At 39.2% G+C, this 27,817-nt stretch overlaps 1 protein-coding gene across 5 annotated transcripts in view; it reads right to left on the bottom strand.

Moving 5' to 3' along the window:
• The window catches only part of LOC108672575, a 66,217-nt gene that overhangs the window by 2,038 nt on the left and 36,362 nt on the right, over nucleotides 1-27,817 (bottom strand). For 2 of the 5 annotated variants that reach the window (XM_018160272.1, XM_047879676.1), the window contains exons 2-16: nucleotides 13,246-13,489; nucleotides 11,099-11,185; nucleotides 10,399-10,548; nucleotides 9,732-9,876; nucleotides 9,408-9,511; nucleotides 8,497-8,597; nucleotides 7,980-8,179; nucleotides 7,327-7,506; nucleotides 6,842-6,986; nucleotides 6,171-6,361; nucleotides 5,168-5,670; nucleotides 4,122-4,931; nucleotides 3,126-3,342; nucleotides 2,699-2,830; nucleotides 1,921-2,056 (exon numbers count right to left, since the gene is read on the bottom strand). In XM_018160272.1, coding sequence (XP_018015761.1) covers nucleotides 1,921-2,056; nucleotides 2,699-2,830; nucleotides 3,126-3,342; nucleotides 4,122-4,931; nucleotides 5,168-5,670; nucleotides 6,171-6,361; nucleotides 6,842-6,986; nucleotides 7,327-7,506; nucleotides 7,980-8,179; nucleotides 8,497-8,597; nucleotides 9,408-9,511; nucleotides 9,732-9,876; nucleotides 10,399-10,548; nucleotides 11,099-11,185; nucleotides 13,246-13,489 — 3,345 coding nt within the window. Of the gene's footprint in view, nucleotides 1-560; nucleotides 609-1,152; nucleotides 1,175-1,920; nucleotides 2,057-2,698; nucleotides 2,831-3,125; nucleotides 3,343-4,121; nucleotides 4,932-5,167; nucleotides 5,671-6,000; nucleotides 6,028-6,170; nucleotides 6,362-6,841; nucleotides 6,987-7,326; nucleotides 7,507-7,979; nucleotides 8,180-8,496; nucleotides 8,598-9,407; nucleotides 9,512-9,731; nucleotides 9,877-10,398; nucleotides 10,549-11,098; nucleotides 11,186-13,245; nucleotides 13,490-27,817 lie in introns of all 5 variants that reach the window. The other 3 variants (XM_047879675.1, XM_018160273.2, XM_018160274.1) reach the window with 3 other exon arrangements.

Here is a 27,817-nt window from a genome sequence, read left to right as displayed (position 1 = left end):
AACGAGTAACTCAGCATTGATTTGTTATAGGAAAACTTGGCGCGACAAGTTAAAACTAACACAAACATATTAGTTAAGGGTAGCTGCTACATGATGCCGATTCAAATAATATGATTAGTTGATTACAAACTTAAACAGTAATTCAAACCTAAAATTACAAGGGCACAGAGAAAATAAGTGGGAACTCATGGAACCTGCATGCATCTTTTACGTTCGTACTTTAGTTCTCAACAAAAAGGAAAATGTCAATTTAATTGTTAACATAAAAGTTGACTTCCACAGCAAAATCATGAAGTTTCCCCCACGAGATCCCCGAACGCGATTAGAGTAAAGAACCGAAGATCGCCATCGCAGAAGCAACAAAAAGTCACAATCTCACAATTTTGTTTTCACGATAAAAAACCTGAACATTTAAAGAATATATGTCAATATTAAGTTAAAAACGTTAATGAACCTGGAAATTGTTATCACGACTGTAGTTAAAAATACAAAATTAAAGATGCAACGACGTTATTAGTTAAGAAGCACACCTTAACAGAGATGAAATTCAGGATTTTTACCATGTTCTAAAGATCGTTGGCTGCATTACAGCAGGAACCAAATATTTCCTGCAATGAAAAATGAAACCGAAGATAACCGGAACGTCGGAACGTCAGCGTACAACGTCAGGCAGCTCTTAAACTCTATGTCTATTAATGAATCAACTGTCGTTTGTAGTATTCGTATCTGAGGGTCTGTGAACGAGATCTACCCTCAGTATTTAAGAAGTTACTACCTTGCCTTTAGATACATTAGCCGTCGTCGATAGTGTTTGTACCAGTGGCCTGGTAGAAAGATATACCGACTGTAGACGAAAGGTTACCAACTGTTACCATCTTGTCTCGGATACATTAACAACCGTCTATGGCATTCCTTTCTAAATGCCTGGTAACGAGAGTTTCCATGCAAGGAGTAATGACAAAAGGTCAAGGAATCTTCGTGATTATTATGATAAACTGAAGTGGAATTTGTGCTTCACAGAAAAGTACAAGAGTGGCTCAAATAAAGCTTTGAAAAATATGCATTCCATCAGATTTGTGCTTCAGTGAGGAGATAATAACAACGAATAGCTCTCTAAACTTTGGTGCAGACAAATAGTGAAAGAATACTTACGCGACTAGATATTAAATCAACTCTGCGGACATAGAGAAAAATAAGGAGCTCAAAATAAACGTACATTGTCAAATTATGAATTGCATTATCCAACCGACACAGACTTAGCATCGCTGCGCGTGTGAGAGCATTTTCACGGCGCAATACAACTATGATTTTATACGTTGACTAAGAAAAAACTTAACTAGACAAACTAAATACTTTAACTAGATTTGCTATTACGTATAGTGCAAGCGTCAATACAATTTCGATCACACGATCGAAATTTACGGAAACACAGAAGTACATATTCAAACATGAAGACTACACAGCAAATATCGCATTGAATTGATCGCAAATGCAGTCATCTAGTACGTCCATCTACACAGGTAAATTTGTTCTAAGATAAGAACTCACTTAACTACAATCTGAGAGCTGACGTCAGCCAAGTCAAAGACACTAAAAACAATAATATAATAATAATAACATATGACAAGAATCAAAATAAGGAGAAAGACTAACCTCTGTCGTCAGCCAAATCAATGACACTAAAAACAATAATGTAATAATAATAACATATTAAAATAATCAAAATAAGAAGAAAGACTAACCTCTGTCATCAGCCAAATCAAAGACACTAAAAACAATAATGTAATAATAATAACATATTAAAATAATCAAAATAAGAAGAAAGACTGACCGCTGTCGTCAGCCACGTCAAAGACACTAAAAACAACCGTAATTTAATAAAAACAAATGCAAATAATCAGAATAAGAAGAAAGACTGACCGCTGTCGTCAGCCATGACCGAGGTGGTGGAGAGGCGGGAGTCGAGCAGGTTCTCCGAGGAGCCCACCGAGAGCTGCATGTGTGGCTGCTCGTACAGCGCCGCGTTGAACTCGTCGTCGATGAACTCTTCTTCTGGCTGTCAACAGCCAATGTACAGGCAGTAAATAATTTGCTCAACTTCAACTCTTCATGTCAATGAAAATGTGGTGCAAGTTAAGAGAGGATCAGAGGAAATAATTTACGGATATGAGAAGAAAATCAATAGAAAATTGCATTCCGCAAGATTTAATCGTGGTCGTTGCTTTGAAAAAATAATACCTAACGTATTATTGGACTAGAATAGGAATTTGAGGAAACTAAACTTTAAATTATGAATTTCCCATGCAAAACTCGTGTGTGTATTTCAATCACACATTGTGCAAGCACGTAAAACGTTGGCAATTTAATTTGCGTCAGGTTCCAATTTGCGACACGTACTAATTTTAGTTAGGTTACAATTTGCGCTAAGTTACAGTACTTGTAACTTTTATCATCTCCAGTCTAACGGTATGCATTGTAATGAGAACAGAGCTCAATTGTAAACGCCGTAAGCATAAGTAATAGACACGAACCAACCAACCTAATCCATCAACGCTACAGTTTCTAGATTCACAAGAAAATTGTAATAGTTTACCATCCTTCGTAGGAACGAAGCCATATTGAAATATGTATGGAAATTATTATAGTAAACTAAGATACAAAAAGTCGAATAAAACCAGTGTAAGAACTGCCTCGCTACCTCGATGTGAGCGCTGCGCTGCCCCCTGCGATGGCGGTGCCGTGAGCCGTCGTGGCGCGGGTTGATCCTGACGGACTCCGTCAGGGCCACGGCACCGACGCCGTAGTAGCTGCTCGGCCGAGTCTCGCTCGTCTGTGGCGAGCGATACATGGTTAGCACTACCCAGCCGGGGCAGACATGATGCAAGACGCGATAAGCGAAACGCAGGGAAACAAAATAGTAATAATTCGACGAAAATGTGATACGAGATATCAGTAGGCGAAGACATGGCGCAAATAACCGAGTCCCATTTAACGAACCCCAGTATTAATTTGACGGAAACCTGATTGTAAATATCCCACAACAAAGAGTAAACCAAGACATACATGTTTTTTTAGCAAAAACATCGTGAAAATTACGCCATTGACTATTGCAACTTGATAATTACCTTAGCCGTTGAAGTTTTGCGTTGCGGTGAGGTGGGGAGAGACGAGCCACTCCTGGCCTTGAGGGCGGCGGAGGCGAGCAAGCTGTGCCCGGGCCCCCCCACGAACTGGTGTACGGGGGACGGTGGCCCCCCACTCGACAGCGAGCAGGAGGACGAGTGACGAGTGAGCTGGTGACTCGCAGGCTTGATGGCCGTCACTTCGTCCCAGTGACGAGGGCTGACGTGCCATCATGGTTATGATACGTTATATAAATAAGTTAAATAGGTTACAGCACTGCACATGCGATTCTTCTTTTAGATTACTTTCTAGTTTGTGAAACGGTCACTTCCGTCAGACATGGAAATTGGCGATCAAAAATCAAGTGAAAATTCAAATATTTCTATATGTTCAACAATCGAAAGAGTGTTTGCCGAAGCAATAAAAATAAAAAGCTGAAAAGTCCATAGTTTTCTCCCACTCATAAAAAGTGCGCGAAATATTTGTAAAATCTTGTCAATTCACCTATAAACATAAGAAATTGCTTCTGTATTTTTCAGAAGCAATTGAAAAAATTGCTTCAGTATTTTTCAGAAGCAATTGAAAAAATTGCTTCTGAAATTTTTGTTGGCGTCATGAATCTTAGCACCCAGCTGTCACTCATCAAAATGCCATGAAAAGATTATTTAAAAGAATAGTCGCGATAGTTTTATTCAGCAAGTTAAAAGAAAAAATTGAACACCTACGCCAGCTACAGTAGCAATAGTCGCCGATGATCCAAAACATATGAACAAGTGAATATGTATACAATAACATACACGCGTTCTTGCGGACGTATTTCACATGCAAAATTGAATAGAGCGCCTACCAATAATGCAGGAGAATTTCTAAACTCCTGCAAATTTAGGTAAAAATTTCAAATTAATTAAATTACCCTCGGAATACCTGTATATAAATGTTGAGAAGGCTGAACTTAAATTACCCTAGGAATATATAAATGTTGTGAAGGCAAAACTGACCTCTTCGCCTGCTGTTGGTTCTTAGTAAGGGACGTTGAGCGACGGTAGTGCTGAGTGTCTCTGCGGTTGTCTCCTTTGACGGCTTCTTCGAGCTCGTCACGACTAGACGACGAGGAAGAGTCCGTCGTGCTGAGTTTCTTGAAGGTGAGCGTCACTTGACTGATGGTGCGCTGTGGCCGACGCACCTCCCCACCAGGAGAGGCAGCGCCCTCAGCCGAGCATAGCGATATGTGCGAGATTGTCCGTGTCACCATAGAACCGCCCCCGATGTTCAATAAATTACTTAAACTAAGGCCTTTACGAACAACATCGGTTCTGATGGATCTTTTTACGTCCTGAGCCTCGAACTTATTGTTACTTTTATTGTATATTACTCTTTCCTTGACCACCTCTTTCTCGACGAAGGTTTTAGGAGACGATGTTTTACTGCCATCGACAGAATGCCAGTGATGATTCACTCGAGGAGGCTTATCGTCCACAGGACTAGGAGCTTTGCTGCTGCTTTCACTTTCAGAGAAGAAGGCCCGTTTAGCCCGATTAGATATGTAAGCAAACTCTTGCACGTTGGCGCCATCAGCATCGAAGTTTTCCTTGTCGCTGCCTGTCGAGACGGGCGACGCAGCAGATCTTTCCGCAGGCTGGGAAAAAGGCCGAAGTAAGGACCCCAGCTCCCGACTTAGGATGTCGGGTGTGCCGGGCGGCATGTGGGGCGCGGGACGGAACTTGCTGGGCAGCAGGTCGGGGGGCAAATCTCCTGCACGACCAGCCATGGATCTTGCAGGAGTCGAGGTCATCAACACTGAGGATGATCTGCAAAAACGAAAACTAAGAGTTTAAAGGCCTGAAACGAAAAATTTTTTTCCCGCCGAAGAGCGGGAAAAACCGGCGTAGCTGTGGAACAGGAACCACTATCAAAATGCTATTAAAATAATACCATGAACATTTTTACTTCATGAAACGAAATAATACATCTATAATACAATTCTAATAATGAAGCCTAATTTCAACAATATAACATAACTGATAGAAACAAAAATCGTCCTCACTTGATGGCATTTCTAGGACAGGAAGTGACGTGAGCAATATTTTGGATCTCGACGCATCTTTCGATGGGCTTCTCGTGGACCTGCACCGCTGATAGCTGATGGTTCAGGTGACCTCTGCCACCGCTGCTCTTGTTGATCTCAACGCTGACTTTAGAAGGCAACGTGGTGATTCCTTCAGCAAGATCCTGCGGTATTTGTTGCCCTTGTAGATGCACTGATGAACAAGATGATGACGACGACAGCTGGTCTATGGTAACGAACTGAAGGTATTGTGATGGGTGAATTTCAGATGAAGATCTGGCCGAGGTTGACGGGTAACTGGACGATGATGGACGGAGGTTATCGTTGGACGCTATCGAGGATCTGTTCCTCAAGAAATGGGGATTGTTGGGATTATGAGCTGCATTTTGTGGCGCGTTACGTCCAATGATGGGCGTGTTGGGCAGCGATGGAGGAGCCCAGGCAGTCACGGCGGGCACCCTCTCATCTTCCTCAACCTGCACCTGCAATTTTGTTCACTTTCAATTAGTATAGGAAAGATAAAAAATGCAGACAGAACAAAAGATAAAAAGATAAAGAAAGATAAAAAATGCAGACAGACAGAAAAAATCCAGAAGATAAAAAATGCAGTTTGAAAAGAGGAAATTTTTCTCATTTCTAGCGTGAACTAACGACGTTAAAACATGCATGAATAACTGAATATCAAGATAAACAAGACTAGTTGGAAATAAAGTGATATCTTAATGTGTTCTAATCATTTGCATGCAGAATAATTATAGAATCTAAAATACCAACAGTTGCTGTAATTCGACCATAGCAGCAACACAACAGACCCTGAGCGAGCGCAACATGGTGTGTATCTCATGGAAGTCCAAGTCTCGCTCATGCGCGTTCCACTTGAGGCGATATCTTAATGTGTTCTAATCATTTGCATGCAGAATAATTATAGAATCTAAAATACCAACAGTTGCTGTAATTCGACCATAGCAGCAACACAACAGACCCTGAGCGAGCGCAACATGGTGTGTATCTCATGGAAGTCCAAGTCTCGCTCGTGCGCGTTCCACTTGAGGCCGTACTGCGTGAGGTACATCACCAGCGACGGCGGCGCCCCCGTCAGGTAAGGCAGGCTCTCGCCCTCACTCACGCGTCGTTTGATTTCTGAGTCCGGCACACCGCACCACGGGGGCATGCCTGAGAAAGTTTAGAGTCAAAAGTGAAATTTAATGGTTTTGTTCTTTGAGGATAAATTGAGATTTCGTCATTCCGCACCAACGAGGCTTGTGAAAGTTGTTCGTTGAAACTAATTCAGTGCGTAGCAAAGCTGTAGTTCCTTATGGCTAAATTACTATTTCGTCATCTTGCAACACCGAGGCATGCTTGTGAAAGTTGTAGAAATTGAAAAATCCAAACGGACATGGACTGTTAAATTTGCAACAATTAATCAATCCGTAATATGCTATAGCTGGAGATTAATACTATATCAGAAGTTAGGTCCCAGATTTAAAATTTAAAATCTTTCAGTATCAATAACCAATAGTGTAGCTTAAAGCTCGTCAGTAAGCAAACTTCCGATAATGTAATAGTTAATACGTTACAACTCTCATCTATATTAGTATGCTGATCGCTGGAACACCCAAAGGGTTAATAATGTCGCAGACTATTGGCACGCACCAGACCAGATCTCCCAAATGATGGTCGCGAGTCCGTAGACTTCAGACTTGATGGACACCATCGCCTCGCTGATGACCTCAGGCGCCTGCCACGGCACCAGCCACGTCGCGCGGCCCAGCTCGTCCGCCTTCATGCTGCATCCACCCTGCCGTGACAATACAGCTTTACAATACACAAAATACTCCCTAAAATATCTACATGCCGCGACAACACAGCTTTGAAATACACAAAATAGTGCCTAAAATATCTACATGCCGCGACAACACAGCTTCAAAATACAGAAAATAGTGCCTAAAATATCTGCATGCCGCCACTATACAGCTTTATAATACAGAAAATACTGCCTAAAATATCTACATTAATAAGAAATAAATGTACACTAGTAATAAATATAATAAATTCCTGCCATATACTACAGCGCTAAGATTGAAAACTCAAGAAAACGATCTATGCTTGAGAAAATATTGTATTTAGTGTCGAATTACTTTAGCTTGCTGTTGGATGGCGTGCTGGAAGCTGCCTAATTTAGCGTGGCTGGTGGAGACGAGGTGGAGGGCGTGGGATGACAGGCCGGAGTGCAGCCACCCGTGCGCGTGCAGGAACAGCAAGCCTTCCACCACCCCCACCAGGATGTCCACAGCTCCTCCCATGCTGAGGTCCCGGTGCTGTACAGGGATAACTTTATTTTGAAAACTAAACTTTTTACAGCTAAACTTTTTATGAACTAACCTTGTGTCACAGGACGTCACCGCAATTTTTCGATGCTGTCAGACGGCCACTAGTAATACGACCAAACACCGGTAACTATCTAACTATCTTGTTAAAAATAATGATCTGAATAAGTTTCAATCGCTGGTATTTTATTTCACTTTGATTCCGTTAATCAACTGGCGCTGAACGGAATTTCTTGTGATTAATCTAGGCATTGATATCAGGCAAAAATTTTATTGAAATCTAACATTGTGGAAATAGAATTCAGACCCTTATTTTACTGAAACTTCTATTTCTTATCCACAGTGCAGTTTTATTTGCATATTACGGGAGCTTTAATAAGCCGTACAATTCGCTGGCAAGTAGAGATTAAAGTGACAGTTGCCTTGATATTAATGTTGCAGGGAAATACTGCAAGGCTTCTGACCATGACATGGAGGTGGTGGTAGAGGGAGCCATGAGGGACGTGTTGGAACACGAGGGTGACGTGGTCAGGGCTTGGGTCGGTGACGTGGCACGCCGCCATCACCTCCAGGAACGCAGGATGACGAAGGCGACGCAAGATCGCGAGCTCCTCCAGCAGCGACAGCACCGCGTCCTGGTCGGGCTTCCCTTCGCTCCCGGGGCCTGGGCAAGAACAACGTCAGGTTTAATTCACCAATCAGCGGAGTCAGCGGAGTTGCAGTTTCGAACAACCAATCAACCATCAATATAATTACGGAGAAGTACATTGAAGCTGGGGTTTGCAGCTTCTAAGCGTAGATTATTTTGGTTCGGTACAATTGAGGCGAGACAAGAAACTCACATTGCTATTTTGCAGCTATAATTTTCGAGCTTCTAATGACTCACTTCTGTATTAATGACTAAATTCTGTGTTAATGACTCACTTCTGTATTAATGACTAAATTCTGCACTAATGACTCACTTCTGCACTAATGACTCACTCTTATTATCCTTGGCGATGGTGAGGGCGGGCGTAGGCCTCCTGACAGTAACGGGAGTGCCGAGCCACGAGTACGGCGAGTACACCGTCGGCCCGCCGCACCTGCCGCGCCATTATGATTAATTAGGTCAATTTAATTAATTAGATTAATTAGATTATTTGTAAGAGTTAACTGTATTCACTGGAACTGTCCCTGTCTTCACTAGAACTGTCCCTGTCGTCACTAGAATTGTTCCTGTCTACAAAAGAACTGTTCCTGTCTTCACTAGAACTGTCCCTGTCGTCACTAGAATTGTTCCAGTCTACAGAAGAACTGTTCTTGTCTTCGCTGGAACCAATAACTACTAGTTTTTTACGCTACATGTCACGATATTTCCATGCTAGCGAGCAAGTCACGTCAATGGCACTGAAGTAATATCAAAGTTATCAATAACAGTAGCAATAGAAATAGTATTGCCGATGACTGTCTACATAGAGAACAGCTTCGAGCTTCGATGAAATAATAATTGTCAAGAACGTATTGCATCGATGAAAACTGTTATCACTTTTACAAAACTATTCCATATACATACAAATTAGTTAAGATCTAAACAAAATAGTACGAAATTTTTCATATTAATACAAACCGTATACATAAAAATATTTCATATCCTTACAAAATAATACATATTAGTGCAAAATTTTCCACATTAATACAAAACTTATCCGTACAAGTATCCTACCGTGTACAGATCTACGTATCCTGTCGTGTACAGATCTACGTATCCTACCGTGTACAGATCTACACTTATTTATTCATTCACGATTTATTTCGCAATTGTCATTATTATATTAATACAGAATATTTCATATAGAAACAAATAATTCTTCTAAATATAAAACTGATGACGCAGATGGTGCAGTTGGGCTCACGTGTAGGCGGTGCCAGGTACAGTTGGTCGCTGCAGTTGGTCAGGGCTGAGCAGCGGCAGCGAGGTGGTCACGCACAGCTGGTCCAGAAGATGGCACGATACCGTCTGAATATGACCAAATTCAATGAATCAATAAATTATATTGTTAATAGTATTGTGAACCTAATGAGAAAATAATAGGTTAACGGAGAAGTGGAGTGTTAAACTTTCTGTAAGTTAATGAGGAGATGGAGTGTTCAAAGTTTTATTCTGAAGGTTAACGAGGAAGTGTAGGGTTAAACATTTTATTAGGAATGTTAACGAGGAAAAGTATAAGGCAAGGAACCTTGTTAAGGTTTGCGACGGAAGAGGCTGGTTTAACAGCCCCCTGCTCCGTGGTGGGGCGGGCTGGGCTGACGGGGGGCCGGTCTCGGGGGTCGCTGATCCCCACGCACGCCCCCCACACGCTCGACACGCTCCCCACACTCTTCCTGGGGCACCACATATACGATGTACATAAATAACTTCACGTTATATGAGCCAAGAATTTAGAGAAAAAACATTTTTTAATATTACAATAGCACATATGCAAAGCCAAGAATTGGGAAAAAGGCAGTTCAAATATTTTATAAGCCTAAATGCAAAATGATTCTAATATGAAATTTCTCGTTAATGAAGGACGAGATCTTGTTCATCTTGGTTAAGAAAAAGTATCTGAGAGAGACACTGCGTTAGAAACCGCTTCAAGCTTTTATAAATTATAGTGTTACTATTATAAATAGGAAGACATAGAACACAATTGTGCCATGTCGAAATTATTAAGAAACTATCAACATAAAGAATATACAATAGAGATAAAACTAGAACTTTTATGAGATATAGAGATAGAGATAAGCCAAATACTTTTAAGTTTATAGAGATAAGCAAAAACTTTTAAGTTTCTTTTTTTAGTCATTATAATAAATTCTGAGCAGATAATTGTCTATTGACAAAACTAAAAAATCAGTCCGTACTTGGAGAGACTGAGGGTGGACTTGTTTAGGGCAAGACGTGACTCTGAGGGGGCGAGCGGGCGCCTGGGGAGGGTGCTGGTGTTGGCAGAGGGACTGTCACAGTCCACACCCTTAAGACCACTCGACCTGTGCAGGTCCAGTCCACGCGTCCTGTGGACACTCGCCGTAATGAGGACGGTAAACTTTAACGCATGTTTCTTCATATATTCCGCCATGGCTCCCAAGACTCCAAGGCAAGCGAATCTCAACGTATTTCATGTAATGTGAAAAAGGCATTGTTTTTAATTTAACATGTCTTTATGGAGGCTTCTACTATAAATTTATGTAATTTGATTAGCATATAAGACTGAATTATTTATTGTTTTATTTCGCTTTTAGAACTATGGGGGTTCTGGCTAAGAAGCAAATGCAATGCATAAAAAATGAAGGCCTTGATAGTTTGTGAATTCAAACATTAAAATTACAAAGAAAGTGGGACTAATTTCACGACCATCGAAAGTATATCAAATGTTAAGTCTTTAAAGTAGAAAATAATTAAGAGAATTTCGCAAAGTAGTTGAGACGTCAATGGCCATCTCACGACGTCTCGTTCGGCTATCTCATAAATACAGTGTAAATTATAGATAGAGAGTTCTCTAAATTTTTTATATTGCAATATATTAAATAAATACATATAATGCGGTAGGAAGAATTCATTCACCTGTGCAGCGTCATGCTGAGGACCAGGTCAAGGAAGGCTAATATTTTCTGTCGACGAATCGGATGCGGCTGACGCTCAGCGTAGTCCCTTGAAAATATACATCGTCAGGCCATATTATTAATATACACCGTCAGGCCATATTAAATATAATAATATAAATCGTCAGGCCATATTATTATAACATGACCAAATTATTATAACACAGCAAAAGCCATATTATTATGACGTTGAGTTGATTAAAAAATTACGACGGACTAGATGGTTTGCTATCATGAAGCACGTCTAAAAATGTCTAAGGGATAGTGTTGTAAATGGACAATCAATCCGAATATTTAATAATTTTCGGGAATTCGAGTAATTTATGTAAAATATTAGATGATATTCACCCGCGACTAATTGACACCGTCGTGTTCCAGCAATGTTACTCGCTCAGCAACTACTTTCTTTGCGCCAATTAAATCTATTAACTGTCCTAATTAAAAGCAAGCACGCGTAGTTATTACAGGTTGCAGAGTTTGCGTAAGAGCTCTTGTAGCAGATGACCGGTAGTGAGGAATCAAGATCGAGGAAATACGATGAAATAATCTCTCCCTCGTATAGTCATCGAGCAGTGCACGTATAAAAATACGCAACTTGACCTACCGACATCCCAAGATGAAGTTATCATGTTACGGTAACTATCGCACATCCGTCAACTTTCTTGAAAACTTCTATGTTATATTATTGGTGTTTTGGATAATTTCGAGATGTATTAAAGATATCGTGGTACTCAGACGAATTTCGGTTGTAATGACGATTTATTTCGCAATTGTAATTATTATTATTAATTAACTTCAGTTAAGAAAAGGGGACACAACAGAAAGAGACAATTCAATGCAGAAAATATACAGTTTTCTTGTGGAAAACACTTTTATTTTAAATCGCCATATTGCATCTCAAATATACTAAGACAACTGCCAGTAATTTTAAAAACTATGACTTCTCCCCGTGCATGGGTTCAAAATGAGACATCATAATCGCAGTTTGTAATAGATAAACATATCGGATTTTATTAGACATAACGCACAATAATAACACATTTTTATCTAAATGCAGAACTCTGGAATGAAATTAGAATACCACAGAGAGTGCGAACCATTTAGTGAAAGTGGAACAAAGCCAATAAAAAAATAAGAGAAGTGCGTGTCAGATTCTGCTATACGGAATCCATTTATGATCACGATCTCAGCTATCATCATCCTAGTTGATATTTGAAGAGTAGTTTCAACATAGATGAGGAGTCACGTTGTGAGAGATCCGTTAGAACAAGACTCGCACTGCTGCAACGATGGATTATACAGTTCAATGCAGGCAATATCGTGATCGATTTGCCGGGAACGCGTTATCAGGAAGTCGAATGGACCGCGTCGATCGTTCCCTACATGTGATCCTTTCTCTCACTCGAAGTAGAGTGAATTACACTGCAGTCGTGAGCTTCCAACGCTGCAAGAAGTCAATCCAGAGAATGGCGAAGAGATTTCAGTCTTTCTATTACTTTTAAGTACATTCTTTCAAAGGAGGTAGATGTCTTAGCGCGACAAAATCTTTTCAACTATTTACTTATTTAACTGAGTTTTCAGGGACTTAGTGCACTGACAACGTTCACAGATCAAAAGAAGCCTTTACATGGAATTCTTTTACAGTGTATTAAACAACGATGTATCAAAGAATAATTACTATCTTCAATGTCGTGTTACCCTGTGTTTCAACGCTGCAGGTCCTCAATCGGTACTGCAACAACAGCGGTTACTAGTACATGAAGTTGAAGATAAAATTAACAAATTTGTTCAGCGTTTGCTTTAATTAAAAAATTAACAGAGAAACAATACAGGGACGAGAGCGAGACACAGATCCTGTCGTGTACAGATCTACGTATCCTGCCGTGTACAGATCTACGTATCATGCCGTGTACAGATCTACGTATCATGCCGTGTACAGATCTACGTATCCTGTCGTGCACAGATCTACGTATCCTGTCGTGCACAGATCTACGTATCCTGTCGTGCACAGATCTACGTATCCTGTCGTGCACAGATCTACGTATCCTGCCGTGTACAGATCTACGTATCCTGCCGTGTACAGATCAACACGTGCATAAGTCATCTCACCTTGGCGTGAGGTTGGCTGAGTCCCTCACGGAGAGGTCAGCTCCTGCTTCTATGAGGAGCCTAAGGACGCGCCGAGACCCCCTGTAGGTGGCGGCATGGACGGGCGTGGCTCCCGAAGACCCGCACCTCCTGTTGGGGTTGGCGCCGAGACCGAGCAGCAGCTGCACCACTTCCACGTCACCGCCCCACGCCGCGCAGAACAGGGGAGTCTGACCGTGGTCGTTCACGCTCTCTATATGCACTCCTGGGCAACAAGAACTTGCTTTAAGCGTGCAGAACAATAACATGTTTTTTATTAAGCACTATAGTGTTTGCCATGCAGGCCCTAATTGATTTTCAACAATATATAAGGGGAAAAAATTGGTCGATATATAATTTTACCGGTTGCTAATGTCCAAGGAACAATTAAAGCTAACTAACAGATCTAACAGGCCAAACTTGGGCTATTCTTCAGCACCGAACATATTATACTAGTAAACATTTTGTCATGTAATCGCACAATAGCTGACAAATGAGAAAATAATTACCTACAAATCATATTGTGAACGGAAGTTATAGTTAACAAAAACACAATTAAAACTTCAACCTAAATGGCGCGAGCACCAGATGCCTGGGAGAAAACTTTTCCGTCTAGACCACGACTCAAGCCACACTCAAACACTCATGTCGACACTACATCTCTGTGGTAATTGTCTCTGGAGCAAAAACGTGATAAATCTCGTAATTGCATTGATCGAAAATGGTAGTTGGCACCGTAAAAACCCACACAATTGACGTTTTCGACGATGCGCGCTACAATCCATCAGTTAGCTGCTGAGGGCACGAAGGCGCAAGAAAACTTGCAATGAAGTCGATATCTCAGGGCAAAGAGCACCGTTTTAACTCAGTCCGTTTTAAGTCAAACCGAAGACGACGTCGCAGTGTGCGGATGCAGCTTCCTTCGCCGCGACCTCCGGCGGCTGGGTTCACTTATAACGCTTACGTTAATTAACGCGGACAGTTACGGAGGCAACATTAGTGAAACCGAATCACTCGTTAAATCTAATTCGAGAAAACTGCCACAAGATTTATTAAGACGCACACAAGTCAAGCAATTTATACTAACCGCATTACGATTTCAGGTTCAGGAATGTTTCCATTTACAGTGGACCAAAATTTGAGGAAATTAGAGAAATTTTTAGCAACATTATTAATTTCGATAAGCTTAATTAAATACTGAAAGTGGCTTGAAAATAAATCTCATGGAAGTGTACGAAATGTAAAAAAATTCAGCTGTGAGATAAATTACAGATAGCAGTTATCACGAAGCAATATACTTCGAATGTATACTTAACTTGTGATGATAATAAAATTAAATTAAATACAAAATAATAATCAAATAACAAAGAAACCAGGGTCAGAGATCGCCAAGCAGAATGTCTCTGTCGCCGATGACGGCGGCTGGAAGTGACGCTGCACCTAACGGCGGTGGGTATAAAGGCAATTAATCGCTCCAGGGCACGACCGTTCCATGGTTTCCGACGCATTTTTCTGCTCTCGTCGGAAAAGCAGTCAGCTAATCCATCGTAAAAGAAACAAAATCAGAGTTTTGTAACGAACACAATACAATACTCAGGAGCGCTGCAAGACAGAGAGTTCGATAAGTTCGACAGGGGCCCACGAAAGTCGTGTACTTTCCCAACAGCAGAAACCCACGGAGCTGAAATCGATTTTCTAATGAAATTAGATGGAAAGTGATTCCTGCTTTTGGTTACGCCACCTCCAAGTAAACATAAGGAATCTCAGTTAATGGCTCACATGCCAGAACTTTTTTTAAACTTTTACTGTACGAAAGATTATAATTTTTTGTATTATTAACTCACTAAATAATCGATTAGTATAAATGTAGATTATTACCGGGTTCATCATACACGTTCGGATGCTATATGATAATAAGTAAACACTTAATCAATTATTTTTCTAATCCGATATGAATAAGGTCGCTATAACACAAACCACTTAAATTCAGTTGTAGAGGTCATTAAGCAAAGTGAGGCTTGAACATATCATATCGAAAAGAATAACAAAGAAAGATACTTCTGTATAAATTGAACTTGACAATGCAAAGCTACAAAGATAACAGCCAAATTTTTTTAACCCACAGATTATTTAAGGTTACAAAACTGAAGAATTCTTTAAATAAAGTTATTATATCGTTATTATCTTCAGGGAAGATTATGACGTCAAAATAACAAGCGAAAAATGTGTTTTTAACTCTGGACGAACAAACATACATCTGAATAGACTATTGATGGCAAGGACTTATAAGCTACGTCTTCATAAATACTCACAATTCAAAGAATGCTCGGCAAGGCTGAGTAAGTTATTACAGTTTAAATTAAGTGTCAGCATACGACAAAAAACCACACTCGCCTACGCAGGTTCGGCCTTGCGCTCAAAGAACTTCAGATGGCATAAACTTTTACGATTGTGAATTTAGTCAACATTAGTTCTGTTGTAGCGAAGGTTTCGTGCCGGGAATTCACGCCTCTATTTCAAGTTCAGTTTCGCAGTAACATGAGACGTTCAATGAATTCAAATTCTCTTACAGGTGGATGTTTTTATAGAGAAAATATTCTAGTATGGAATTTTAGTACACGTTTTTCGCTCAAGTCATAAATATCTCGGATGATTATGGATGAAATCAGAAATTAAATGCCAATGGAAAAAAAACACAGCCGTTTGTAAGTTATTGTCATCTCGACATCTGAAGGAACTTTATATAAAAAAATATAACTCTGCAGTACTCACTGCAGTGAGTGACAGAGAGCACATTTTCTCGTCGACGAAAACTTGAGGTCACGGACAGACGGACGGACAGACGGACAGACAGACAGACAGACGGACGGACGGACGGACATGGCGAGCACAATAGTGCATTTTTTAGCGTATTTCACAATAGTGCAAAATACGCTAAAAATGAATAAATTTGAAATTTCAGACTATAAAAGCTAGCGAGTAACTATATGATTTAAATGATACAAACAGGAAGGGTTAAGGGTTAAACGAAGTTTTGTAGATAATATATAGAAGTGAGTGCAAGTCTGGGCTCAGCAACGGGCCAGCAGCGTTGCACGTCCTCGACATCCTGCAGCTCGACCGCAGGAATGTCGCCTTCTTCCTCAGCCCGAGCAATTTGAGACGAGACACAAAAATTTACCTCAGACCTTCATCTCCAAGCAGAAATGAACGCAATCACAGACTCAGCTGGGACCTTTATAATTTTCCTCATGAACAGAAGTTTCCTCGTTATTTTCAGGAGCAAGAATAGTGCTTAACTTTATTACTTTAACTTAACAACTTAACTTAACTATTACTTAACTTTATTAACAACTTTAACACTAACTCTAACTTTAACACTATAACTTTTAAAATAGTAGTCATTGATTTGCCTTCATATGCAGTTTATAATACAAACATTTAATTCACCCCAGAAACAAATGAAACAATAATTCTAAACAGCATGTAAAACCAAATATTCATAAAGCTGAATTTAAAAACTATTTAAAGCTCAAAAATAAGGCTTTGAAATAAGTTTCTTTAGCATTTAAGCAAAAAATTTTCAACAGTTATTGTGTGAAGTGTCACATCACACGTTACACTCGTCAGTACAATGCATATCAAACCAGTTTTTTTTAATATGCATGAAAATACAGCGTAAATTGCTTTAAATGCGTAGATGATTGCATCTCGTCAAGTTGGAGTATTGCGAACATTAATTTTCAATGCCACGATGAATAGCCTAATGACAGCAAGGGCTCCGTTTATCGCTTACCAATATTGGGAGTTTTTATACGCATACACTGCAGGGGTGCGGCTTGCAGCCTTGACATGAGCACTTTAGGGGACATTGCTATCACATCTCCTGACATGTAAAGTATTCAAGAGAACGCCGCATTACGCTTCCATTATTTCGCAATAATTTTCAGTCGTCTTACCCAGACGAAGTAACTGCATAAATATATATATGTAACGAGGCATGCGTAGAAACACTACTCAAATGAATGCAAATGCGACAACATGATTATAAATTGAGTGCCGGCACCACAGCGATGATTGGGACATATTTTCAGTTTCATACGGACGAATTTACCGTCAATTAAACTGCATCTAAGCTAAAATCGTAATTTGAAGCAACTAAAATGAATTCATTATAGTGCAAATAAGAACAACTTAAAAGAGTAAAAATGTAAAAAATCAAATGAGAAATAATCTTCAACACTTCACAAATGAAAAAATATGGAAAACATAACATGTATTCATAATAACAAGAAACGCCGAAGTCAAAAATATAATCCAATTAAAGAAAAATAGAGCTGATATTACAATCACAGGAAGCTCTGCTCGTATATCCGTCGGACAATGCCACAATTCTCGAAAATCTTCTCAACACAAATGCATTACAAAATTAAGGTAATTTGTAGAGCAGAACCAAGATGGGGTTTTCCTTTATTGAGCATCACAGGAGACCAATAATTTGGTACCCTCGCCTTGTGGATTACACAATGCGGTTGAGATGAGAGCGCTACAGCAGCAGTTCTGTAGCACATAATTACAAGACTCGTAGAGGATGCGCCGGTGACAGTGAAAGTCGAATGACAATCACTCCGTAAATCAAGGTCGGCCATAACTTGATGACAGAAACAACAATCGCTTGAATAAATTCGTGTTTCACGTTTAATTGAACTTGTTTCACGCTTACGATGTATAACTTTGCGGAAAAAAACTAACGCTGAAATAAAATTTACTTAAAAGTTTAAGCATCAGATTTTCGAATTCCAATTCAAACAACTTAAGTAAAGAAAATGAATTTATTAAATAAAAATTTTGAAGTGCGCCAGGCCTAAGTCATTACTTGGAGATTTTCGGTGAAAACGTAATTAACACACATACAACAAATTAAAACAATTAGACATGCCAACATCAATAAGTAATTATTCATATAAGCGAATGCATGAGGCGAAGTGTTTAGAAGATAAACATAGGGTTTGAACATGGGAAAAATAGCTAGGCGTAATATGTGTGGATACTGAATGATTATGATTACACAATGCGACATTACGTCTTAACCGACGCGGCAAGACTATGACAATCGTTACTCGGAAGACTTCCTCAATGCAAGAAATATATAATTTAGAATATAAAGTTGTGCTTGCTGACCTTCAGTATAGATCTTTCTACATTGAACTCCGTCTCTTGAAAGATGTTTTAACGATCTTAAGTTTGACAATTAACACGTATCGAGGAAAGAATCAATCTGTATTGCTGCAGGACATTAGGGATTTATCAAATAAATTTGTCTGTAAGATGCCGACCAATATCATTTCATTCAATCAATGTTTTTCAATTTGTGACGAAGGTAATCAGATATATTTGATAAAAAATTTCATTTAATAATGATGCGTTGGTTAAATTGTAGAATGAAAGGTTTTTTTTATTACTTATAAATGAATTACGGTGATTTAATTGAGAGGTGCGGGATTGAGTGTAATTACAGAATTGTTAATTATACACCAAAACGCCAGAAAAAAACATCATGGAATAGTTTGTAAACAATTAAAAAATCTACAGAAGCTTTAGAACAAGATCATAAACAATAATCGGTAGAAGAGCAATTTTCCAGGGGCAGCTTCAATATACATTTTATTTTACCTAACTCTTATATCAGAAAACGTTTGACTTAATTGGTGTCTCCATTGTGTGATTTTTCAATGAACAAACATTCCGACCTGCAGAGCATCCAAGATTATTTTGCTTGCCAGCACGTGAAAGCTTAACCTCCATTAGACCCTCGATCAACATTTTACCCTCTGTACCAATTCATATAATTTTGTGCCATCGAATCACGATCTTTAACGGAAAGGCAGCAATTTTAAGTGTCTTTCCATGGGTTAGTTCCATTTGTATGCATTTAGAAGTAATGATTTAAACCTATTAAAAAACCTTTCGAAGACAAGTACCCAGTATCAAAAGAAAATTTATCAATAATTATATTTTCGTAGGAGAATAAATACTTTCTCGTTTTATTTTTGTAATATTGAAGATGTTTTTCTGATATTTTAGTGTATAATATATAACAAAAATTGATAAGAAGCTTAAACAAAGAATGGTTAAGGATTTTCGGATTTTGGTATTGACGAAAGGACATGGCAAAGAGAGAAAGGATTTAAACTGCTTCAGTGGATATAAATTGAGTAAAAAATGTGCAGCTAACAATGTAGCCACAGAATATATAAAATTGCATTAGATATTCATCAAGATTAATTTTGATCAAAATCAAGATTGAAATCATCCCACAGGAAAAATCAAATAATCAAAAGGTGGACGAAGATTAAGCGGCGTGGAGTAACCATGACTAAGCAGACCCGAAATATCGCTGTGAAAATTTTATATTGCACATTAAATAAGAAGGGACAACTTTTTAATAACGCTCTCAAATCCTCGTAAAATTAGCAGAATTCACAATAATGTTGTGAAATAAAACATCGGATTAAATGGTGCGACAAGAAGGCTGCTGCGATGTGGTTCCAGTTCTCTTGGTGTTGGACACGCGGAGGTCAGCGCAGGGAAACCTCGCGCCGGTCGCCTCGCGGCTAATCACTTCACCGGAAGTAAACGGACTCCTGACAACGACGGTCTGCGACGTTGCTATTCTTGCTGCGAGGCTATTGTTATTGTCGCCACATGTGTTATTAGAACCAACCATCGGCGCTCTTATTTCTGTCTTTAGTGTTTCTACTATAATACTTTCTTATAGAACCAAGAGCTTGACCAAGGCCATTGGCTTTAATATAGCAGTGATGCATGATGCATGGGGCCAAGGTGAAATTAAATCTCAGTTAGCGAGAAAAATCGAATGAGAGTGAATTGCGTCAAAATTGGTCTGAATTATGTGCATCAATTTAGTTGTACCTGCCGCTCCAATTGCACCTATATAACTGTAATGGTCGTTGTACAATAAGTGAGCCACTAGACGGCCGAGGATGTTTGTTTGCGAAAAATTGTTAACGTAACACTTTGCATTCATTGACAAAAGAAAATTAATGTTACCACAAATTAATATAAAGATGATTTAGATAACAGTAGTAAGTGGAAACATTTTTTACTGCATTTTCTGTGTAAGTATCTAAAGAGGCAGTATTTGCTCGTCAGACGAAACAATTATTGACAAAGAGAAAGCGCATTAAGTAAAACTACTCTACTTTTGAAAAAGCTTCTGGAGTGAAACGAAAGATCGCTTAAATTTTTGGGGATCGGCGAATGAGGTCAAAAAATCCGATGATCCTCATGAGGGCGTGACTATCAGGATCCATGGAAATTTCGGATAGAAATAAATTTCGATGCGATCCCAAAAGACGCAATGAAAGCTCGTAAACGTGATGGCTGAAGAACGAGTTGCTAATTGTTGCACCGGGCGCAAGCATCGGAAAAGCGTAAAAGCTGTCGTGACGTTCTCAGCAACCTGCAGGCAGCAACGGCGTCGTTTCGACTAAAAATCTAGTGCATCTGTTTCGAGTAAAGAAAAGAAAGTGGCCTTTATAAAGTACTAGAATACGCAGAATAGAAAGAAAGGACCTTTTTCATTACAACCGTCGAGATTACGACGAGAATGAAGAACATTTGAACTTATGAAGTTGTTCGCAGCACTAACTACCATTTGAGTTTCACGAACTTTTCGCAATACTGCAATTACGTACGTAATTCTATTAGACAATATAATATTCAAATTGATTGTTGCTGTGCATTTTTTGATGACTAAATGCATGAGCTATATGTAGTTTTCTTTTCCAAGAATTGAGCGAAGCTGCAGAAATTAACAACACCGTCGACAAATTGAGCGCAAGAAGGTATGAAATTCTTCCCAAGTTGACAGTCGCTGTATTAATATTTAAGGAGCAAGAAGTTGAGACGCTGCAGAAGCTAACAACCGAAGGCGATTAGCTGGCCTTGTGCGCCATTGAGGAAGGGAAGAACCGTTTCCTTATCAGTAATGAGCTTGATAAGCGACTGCCTAAAACATGGGTCACGAGTACCAGTCTCGCGTTCATATTTGCTGCATGAAGAGAACCGCGAGCATGAAGGAGAAATCCCGCAATAATGAATCATTTCATGCACTCGTCAGTCGAGGCAGCCTATAATGTTGATAGTGATTTCAAGCACGCAACTACCGTCACTGCATCTGCATGCGAATGTTTTCCTTCAAGCTTGAACGATGCAGGTTAGAATTTGCAGCAAGTCAGCACGACACAGCTCTTACAACGAACTCGAAGCAAGATTCTTAATTACACGTTGACGAAAACAGAAAAAGAGCTCCAGTAGAAGTCATGATTGAATTTTTTACGCCAATTCGCCATCGCAGATTTAATTTATTGAGCATCACATTAGTGAACAACTAAAAAATACTTTTATTATCTTTCAATGTCCATTTAAGTTCAGAAAAAAACAATAAACTTAGAAGATGCAAGGTTTGAAAATATTTGAATGAGGAAACATGTCCATGACAAATGCTAAGCACAAAGAACAAATAGCCCAACTTGCATCTTACATTCAGCAGTAATATAACTCCACCTTTACTCCTCATTATGGCTGTACATACGCGCGTTTAGCTTCGCCCCCTCGACAAGAACTTTTCAGAAGGTTCACAAGGACCTTCTCCATGAAGAACTAGGCGGGTAAGTAGAGTGATGATGGCCGCAGGAACTCCACTCATAACGGGACAACGGTAAGACTAAAACGGCATAATGAATGACAGCAAGAGCAAGTGTTTTTAAAAGTACCTAAAGAACTATAACTTCTTTTGGATCACGAGTCTAACATTTAAAAAAAACATAAATCAAATAAAACAATATAATTTCATGTTATGGAAATTAAATGTTCAAAATGTTAACGATAAAAGCCTTGGGCAACTTTTAGTGTAGAAATTAAAAACAACCTAAAAGTCCTCGCCCCCCCAAAAATTCTGCATAGTCACAACAGAAGAAAACTAATGAAAATAAAGTAGAGTTAAACTTTATTTTTTTTAATTAAGGTAAGGTAGGTACTAAACTGAACGTTCTTCCTTTTGCCGTTCGTTAATAAATCATCAAAACGCCATCATCGAAACCGAACAACCCCCATTCCAGAATTTAGCAATCGTCAAGAGTATTTTTCAGAAAATAAATGTATTACTAATAAAATAGATTCTTTCCTTATCCTTTTAGCATTCTCATTATATTAAATTATACATTGGCGTTCATTTTCCTTACCACTGAAGGTGTGTTGAATTTTACCAAACTAATTCTCTTTAGATCACGACAATATACTTCGTCAAGCAACTTCCGTTGCATTAAAAAAGCCGGACGGTTTGTTCCTCGCTGTGATTTGTAGTTGGACGTCTCCCACGCCCCTCCAGGTATCCAGGATACATGCCAGCCCTCAAGGTATCCTCGCCAAGAACCTATTAAACCGCATAGGAAATACCTTGCCAACAGAGACCCTGCAGCTTCCTGTACTAAATATTGCGCCTTTGATAAAGAAGTCCGGGGCACCAATTGGATATGTAATTATTTGTTCGCTGAGCTTGCATTTCTTCCTAGCAGAGATGAAGAGACAATTAGGTTACCTCAATATGCTGCTTTTATAGTTGTCCTTGTTATAGATAGAAGGAAGGGTTGATGATGATTGTTTTGAGGGAGATTTCTCTAATCCCTTGTGCAAGTAGCATGAAATGAAATAATCCATGCGAAAAACATTCACGACAAAAATTTAATATTGATTAAGACAGACTTCTTGCAAATCGTTTGCTGTTTTTGCTGCACTTGCGATAAGGCGGCGAAATTTAGCAATTTAACACCCGGGAAATATAATCCACTAATTTTGTTGAAATTTGCACCACTTGCAAAGGAAATTTTCCTATAATTTACTCATTTTCCATTCCTCTTCACAAAAGATTCACAAAAAACATTAGATTTTGTATATTAATTAATAATTATACTTTACAACGGACAAATTTTCACTGTTAAACCAATAGAATATCCCTGGTGCCACACTAGAGGCAAATATTGGTCCCAAATATGACATGGTCACCTGGAACTGAGCTCGTTTAATTTGGCCTTGCGATGGCCTGCAGAAAGGTGCTGAGAAGGTTCCCTGTCTACACCGGCCGGAGTCACCCACCGTGACTTATGTGCACTCGGCGGTTTCTTGGAAACACTTCCGACTTCTGACTGTGTCTCAGAACAATTAACATTCAGTTTTGTGATGCATTTCGACCACAACCGAACAAGTTCATGAGCATAATACTATAGAGTTCTTGGATTAAACGTTATTCTATTGTTAGGTATTAGGCTTTCATTAAATAAATGTGTTGCCAATTTGAAAATAATCAGTGTTTAAATTGCAGGAAGTATATAGTATTGGAACCGTGGTCATAGCAGACTAAAAGCTGATCGCTACCGATTTGTCAACACATGAAAATGAACATGTGCTACGTTCCACGAATGAATATGTCTTGATGTGAAGTGATTTACGTGCAATAAAGTATTTTAATATGACTATTAATTTCACTTGATTGAACCTGCCCTTATACCCACGACAATACGACAGAACGCAATATATAAAAATAGAAACCTCATCTAATTACTCAACCGGTACAAGAGTAAAAAATTACAAAATGTTTTCGATTTAGCAACATCACATGACGAATATTTTCAAAATTGTCTGACTCTGTACAGCGTTTTTGGCATGGCTAACTTTGTCCCCTCACTGGCTGAATGTGCTGAGCTTTCTGCTAGAGATTAGTAGTTTCGCTCTTAACTTTAACTTAACTTTAACCAGAGAAAAGAGATAGTTTTGATCAAGAAAAACAAGATGTGTAATACGTATACAAAACAGTTCGTAATTAACCAGAAATCTTAAATTAACAATTAAAAACATGCTGGAATGAGTTATAATTTAGTAGTAAAACAACCAATCGAAAATCATAGTGAACACGCTATTGACAAACAGACAAGCGAAAAGTTTACGGAACCAAGAAAACTCAACAATTTCTTAAAAAAAGCCGATTCATTATGCTTTTCGGTCAATAATCCAGGAAATTCTGCCCGTGACTTGATCACGAACAAGCACTAACTACATGATAACATAAAGTAATGCAATACCATAAATGGTTCGATCAAGCTTTAATTAGGCCCGAGGACGTACAAAAACACAACATGAGATAATTTAATATCATAAATTAGGCACCATTCTTAGCTACGTCACAGCAATATGTACAGGTATAATAGCAAATGTAATGCCTCAAGTTTGGTCACAGTATTAAAAAAACTAGCGATTGGTTTTTTCGATTCGATTCAACCAAGCAATCATTAGAATATAACGTGGCATATTATGAGGAGACACAAGTTTGATGATACATTACTGAACACTTTATATCATCAGGGGCATTATGTCGTATTTACAGGTTCATGAAGTTGACTCGACGTATAAGTTTACACCGCCGTTTTCCCAAGACCTTCGGCAGGATGCACATTATCCTTCTATATGTCAGACCGTGGGAATTACTTGCATTCCATCCGCATGTTTATCTTACGTGCGCGTATACATTCTACCAGATACTCAAAAATTATCCCAAACGTTGCAAGTCGATCGTAAGTTCAACTCAAAAATTGTAGAGGTTAGCTTCGAACGATGATGGGTCTCAGCTACAGGATTTATGACTTCATTATCATCATAGCCTCATAAGGATTCGTCGTGTTAGTCGTGTGCAAATACATGATTAAGTGCGCGAGTTATTGCTTACATCATAAGTTAGGTATACGAACGATCGCAACGAATCTCTTCCCAGAAATAAATAAGTACAACGTATGGATTATTTGATGAGTTGACGATCAGTGATCGATATTTTCTTTAAAAAAATCTAGACACAATATTAACGACCTTAATCACTCTCCTGTCCAATTCTAATAAGGTAGCAATAGAGTGAAAAAAGGACAAGGCTTTTCATGCACTGCTAGAAGTTAAAAGAAAAATACATAATTTCGGTGCCAAAAAACGAGCGACAAAAATAACACGGAGATTTTGGGACCAATTCACGGAATGATGAAGTAGTTCCGCATAGCGATGCAGTGTCCAGAAAGCAGTGTTTTACGATGTGTAACACGATACTGTCGCTCTTTTTAACGGTAAACGTTCCTATGTTCAAGGGCAAGACTGAGTCTTCATGAGCAATTGAGACCGCAACACGTACGTAAAACCGCACAGCTTAATCGTTAATGGTCGCAATGGAAGATTTCTGCCCATTCCACACGTATGAGTTAACCAAACTGGAACATAAGGGACCTCGAAGACAATCTACAACACTTCATGACGGTAAATTTGACAAATTTGTTACTTCATGAACAAATTAATAAAATTAATTAATTATACAACTTAACGATGTTCACGCAAGTCGCGGTATCGACATGAAACATAACATTTAATTCAAAATTTCGAAGGTATATTACTGACACATTTGTTTTAAATACCAGTGATTTAGTTTAAAGAGAGTTACATACTCTATGAGACATGGTCTCTCAATAGATCAATAAGTAATATAAAGAAATAATTCGACTACACACTCTTTAGTTATTAGCACATCATCCTGTTTACACTGCTATACGTACGGACATCGGGGGGAGCATAGATAAATTTAAGAATATTAGGTCATTATAAAGAAGGTAGGGTCTGCATTGGCTGCCGGAAAATGATGAAGTATAGATCGCACTAATTCCGTAGATGCCATCGTAAGATCCCAATTCGTAAATTTCATCGTAATCAAATAACAAGATGGCTCAGTATATCGATGCTAAACTTGGTGTTACAGCTTTAAGGAAGACCTTATAGAACCTTATAACCTAAATGAAACGATGATCCCAAATTTCCCAATTTCTAAAGGGACGTGATGTGCTCAATTCTAGGTGGGCAAGTTAGATGGACTGGAAATTAAATATTTTGTGGGTGAACAACAGAGGATATTTTGTCGCCGCCGATGGACGAAATGAAGTCGGAAATGTGACATGGGCGACAGGCCAGGCCCGGGGCCATACTTTTAAAACTCGCTAAGTGAACGTAAGTACTTACGCTCTACCTTCTTGTTTTTGATTGGTGGATTTTGCTTGAAAGGCCGTCAATGATTGGCTGATGAACTTACGATCTCTTAACTTTTTTTGAAAGTATAGTGAACGTAAGTACTTACGCTTTATTTTCTTGTTTATGATTGGTGGATTTTGCTTGAAAGGCCGTCAATGATTGGCTGATGAACTTACGATCTCTTAACTTTTTTTGAAAGTATAGGCCCAGGTGGACCGACGAGACATGCAAGCGGACGGAGTGGGTGGCCAAGTATTGTGGTTCACTGGCCTCTCCACATACGTCCACCGAGCATGGCACAAAAATAAGTCTCCAGAACTCAGGAAACTGACTGGTATCTACCATCAAAAAACGACCAGAAGTCAATCCCATTTTTCTTATATATAATTAGGAACGCGAATTGAGGCGTGAATTTTACGATCAAGTGAAAGACAGAACCCTACCATACAAAAATTATTTTGTAAAAAAGTACACATGGTACTGGCGCGGTAGAGATGTCTCGCATCAACAGTCAAACTCAAAATACTATATTTGACCGAACAGCCTTTAATACTATGTTCTAAAATATGCAATGCTCATGAAAGAAAAATCAAACGCCCATAGAAAATAAGGTTAGGTACAATTTATAACCTTTTCATTGTGTCCACCAGCAAATAATCAATCAATTATTTTATCTTAAGTTCCCCCTGAAAGAGCTATTTGCGATATTGGCACGTTAACAGCCAATAAGTATTGAATTTGGATGGCATACCAGAAATATATAACCGATCATTCGCTAACTCACCGCAAGATAGTAAATGATAAACGGTTAACTATGCTAACTACTATTTGGATCCGGAATAATGCTCTCAGCCCTGGGTCTTGCCACACTGGAGATGAGATGCGAATGCACCGACAAAGCCGCATGGTGACGACTCGAGCGAGACTCCACGGACCGCCGCTCAAGCGCTTCCACCGCCGATCTTGTCAGATCCCCTACAAAAAATCTTGGCTGCCGATGCGGTTGCTCTGAAGAACTGACATTCAACAGCAGATAATTCTGCTGGGTTGCGGTTATCAAATGTGACAGGCAGACGAGGCTGTGAAGCACCCGCCCAACTTTGCCAAAGAAAAGCCACCCACCAGTGATTAAAGTTCACTTTTCAAACTCAGTGTGCATGTGTCCTCTTGCTTTGACTAGGCAACTTATTTAGTTATGAGTCAGATGGCGGACTCGTAGATCAAAAGCTTCATAACGTGCGTGCGACCAGTTGGGTAATGTTGCGATTTTTTGAATACGGTATTATTGCGGATGCAGCTTAGATAGCAGATTTTTCAAATTAATATGTGCGATGAACTACGCAGATGACTTTAAAAAAAATGCGGGCGTAAAGGGTAAGCGACCTTATTAGATCGAAAAGTTGAAAACGAATGCACAGACAAGTCA

The sequence above is a fragment of the Hyalella azteca genome, unplaced genomic scaffold (assembly GCF_000764305.2).
Source record: "Hyalella azteca isolate HAZT.00-mixed unplaced genomic scaffold, Hazt_2.0.2 contig3603, whole genome shotgun sequence".
In the NCBI taxonomy this organism is placed as follows: Eukaryota; Metazoa; Arthropoda; class Malacostraca; order Amphipoda; family Hyalellidae; genus Hyalella; species Hyalella azteca.
The sequence above is the reverse complement of the archived record's forward strand: the minus strand, read 5'-3'. Positions and strand labels throughout refer to the sequence as shown.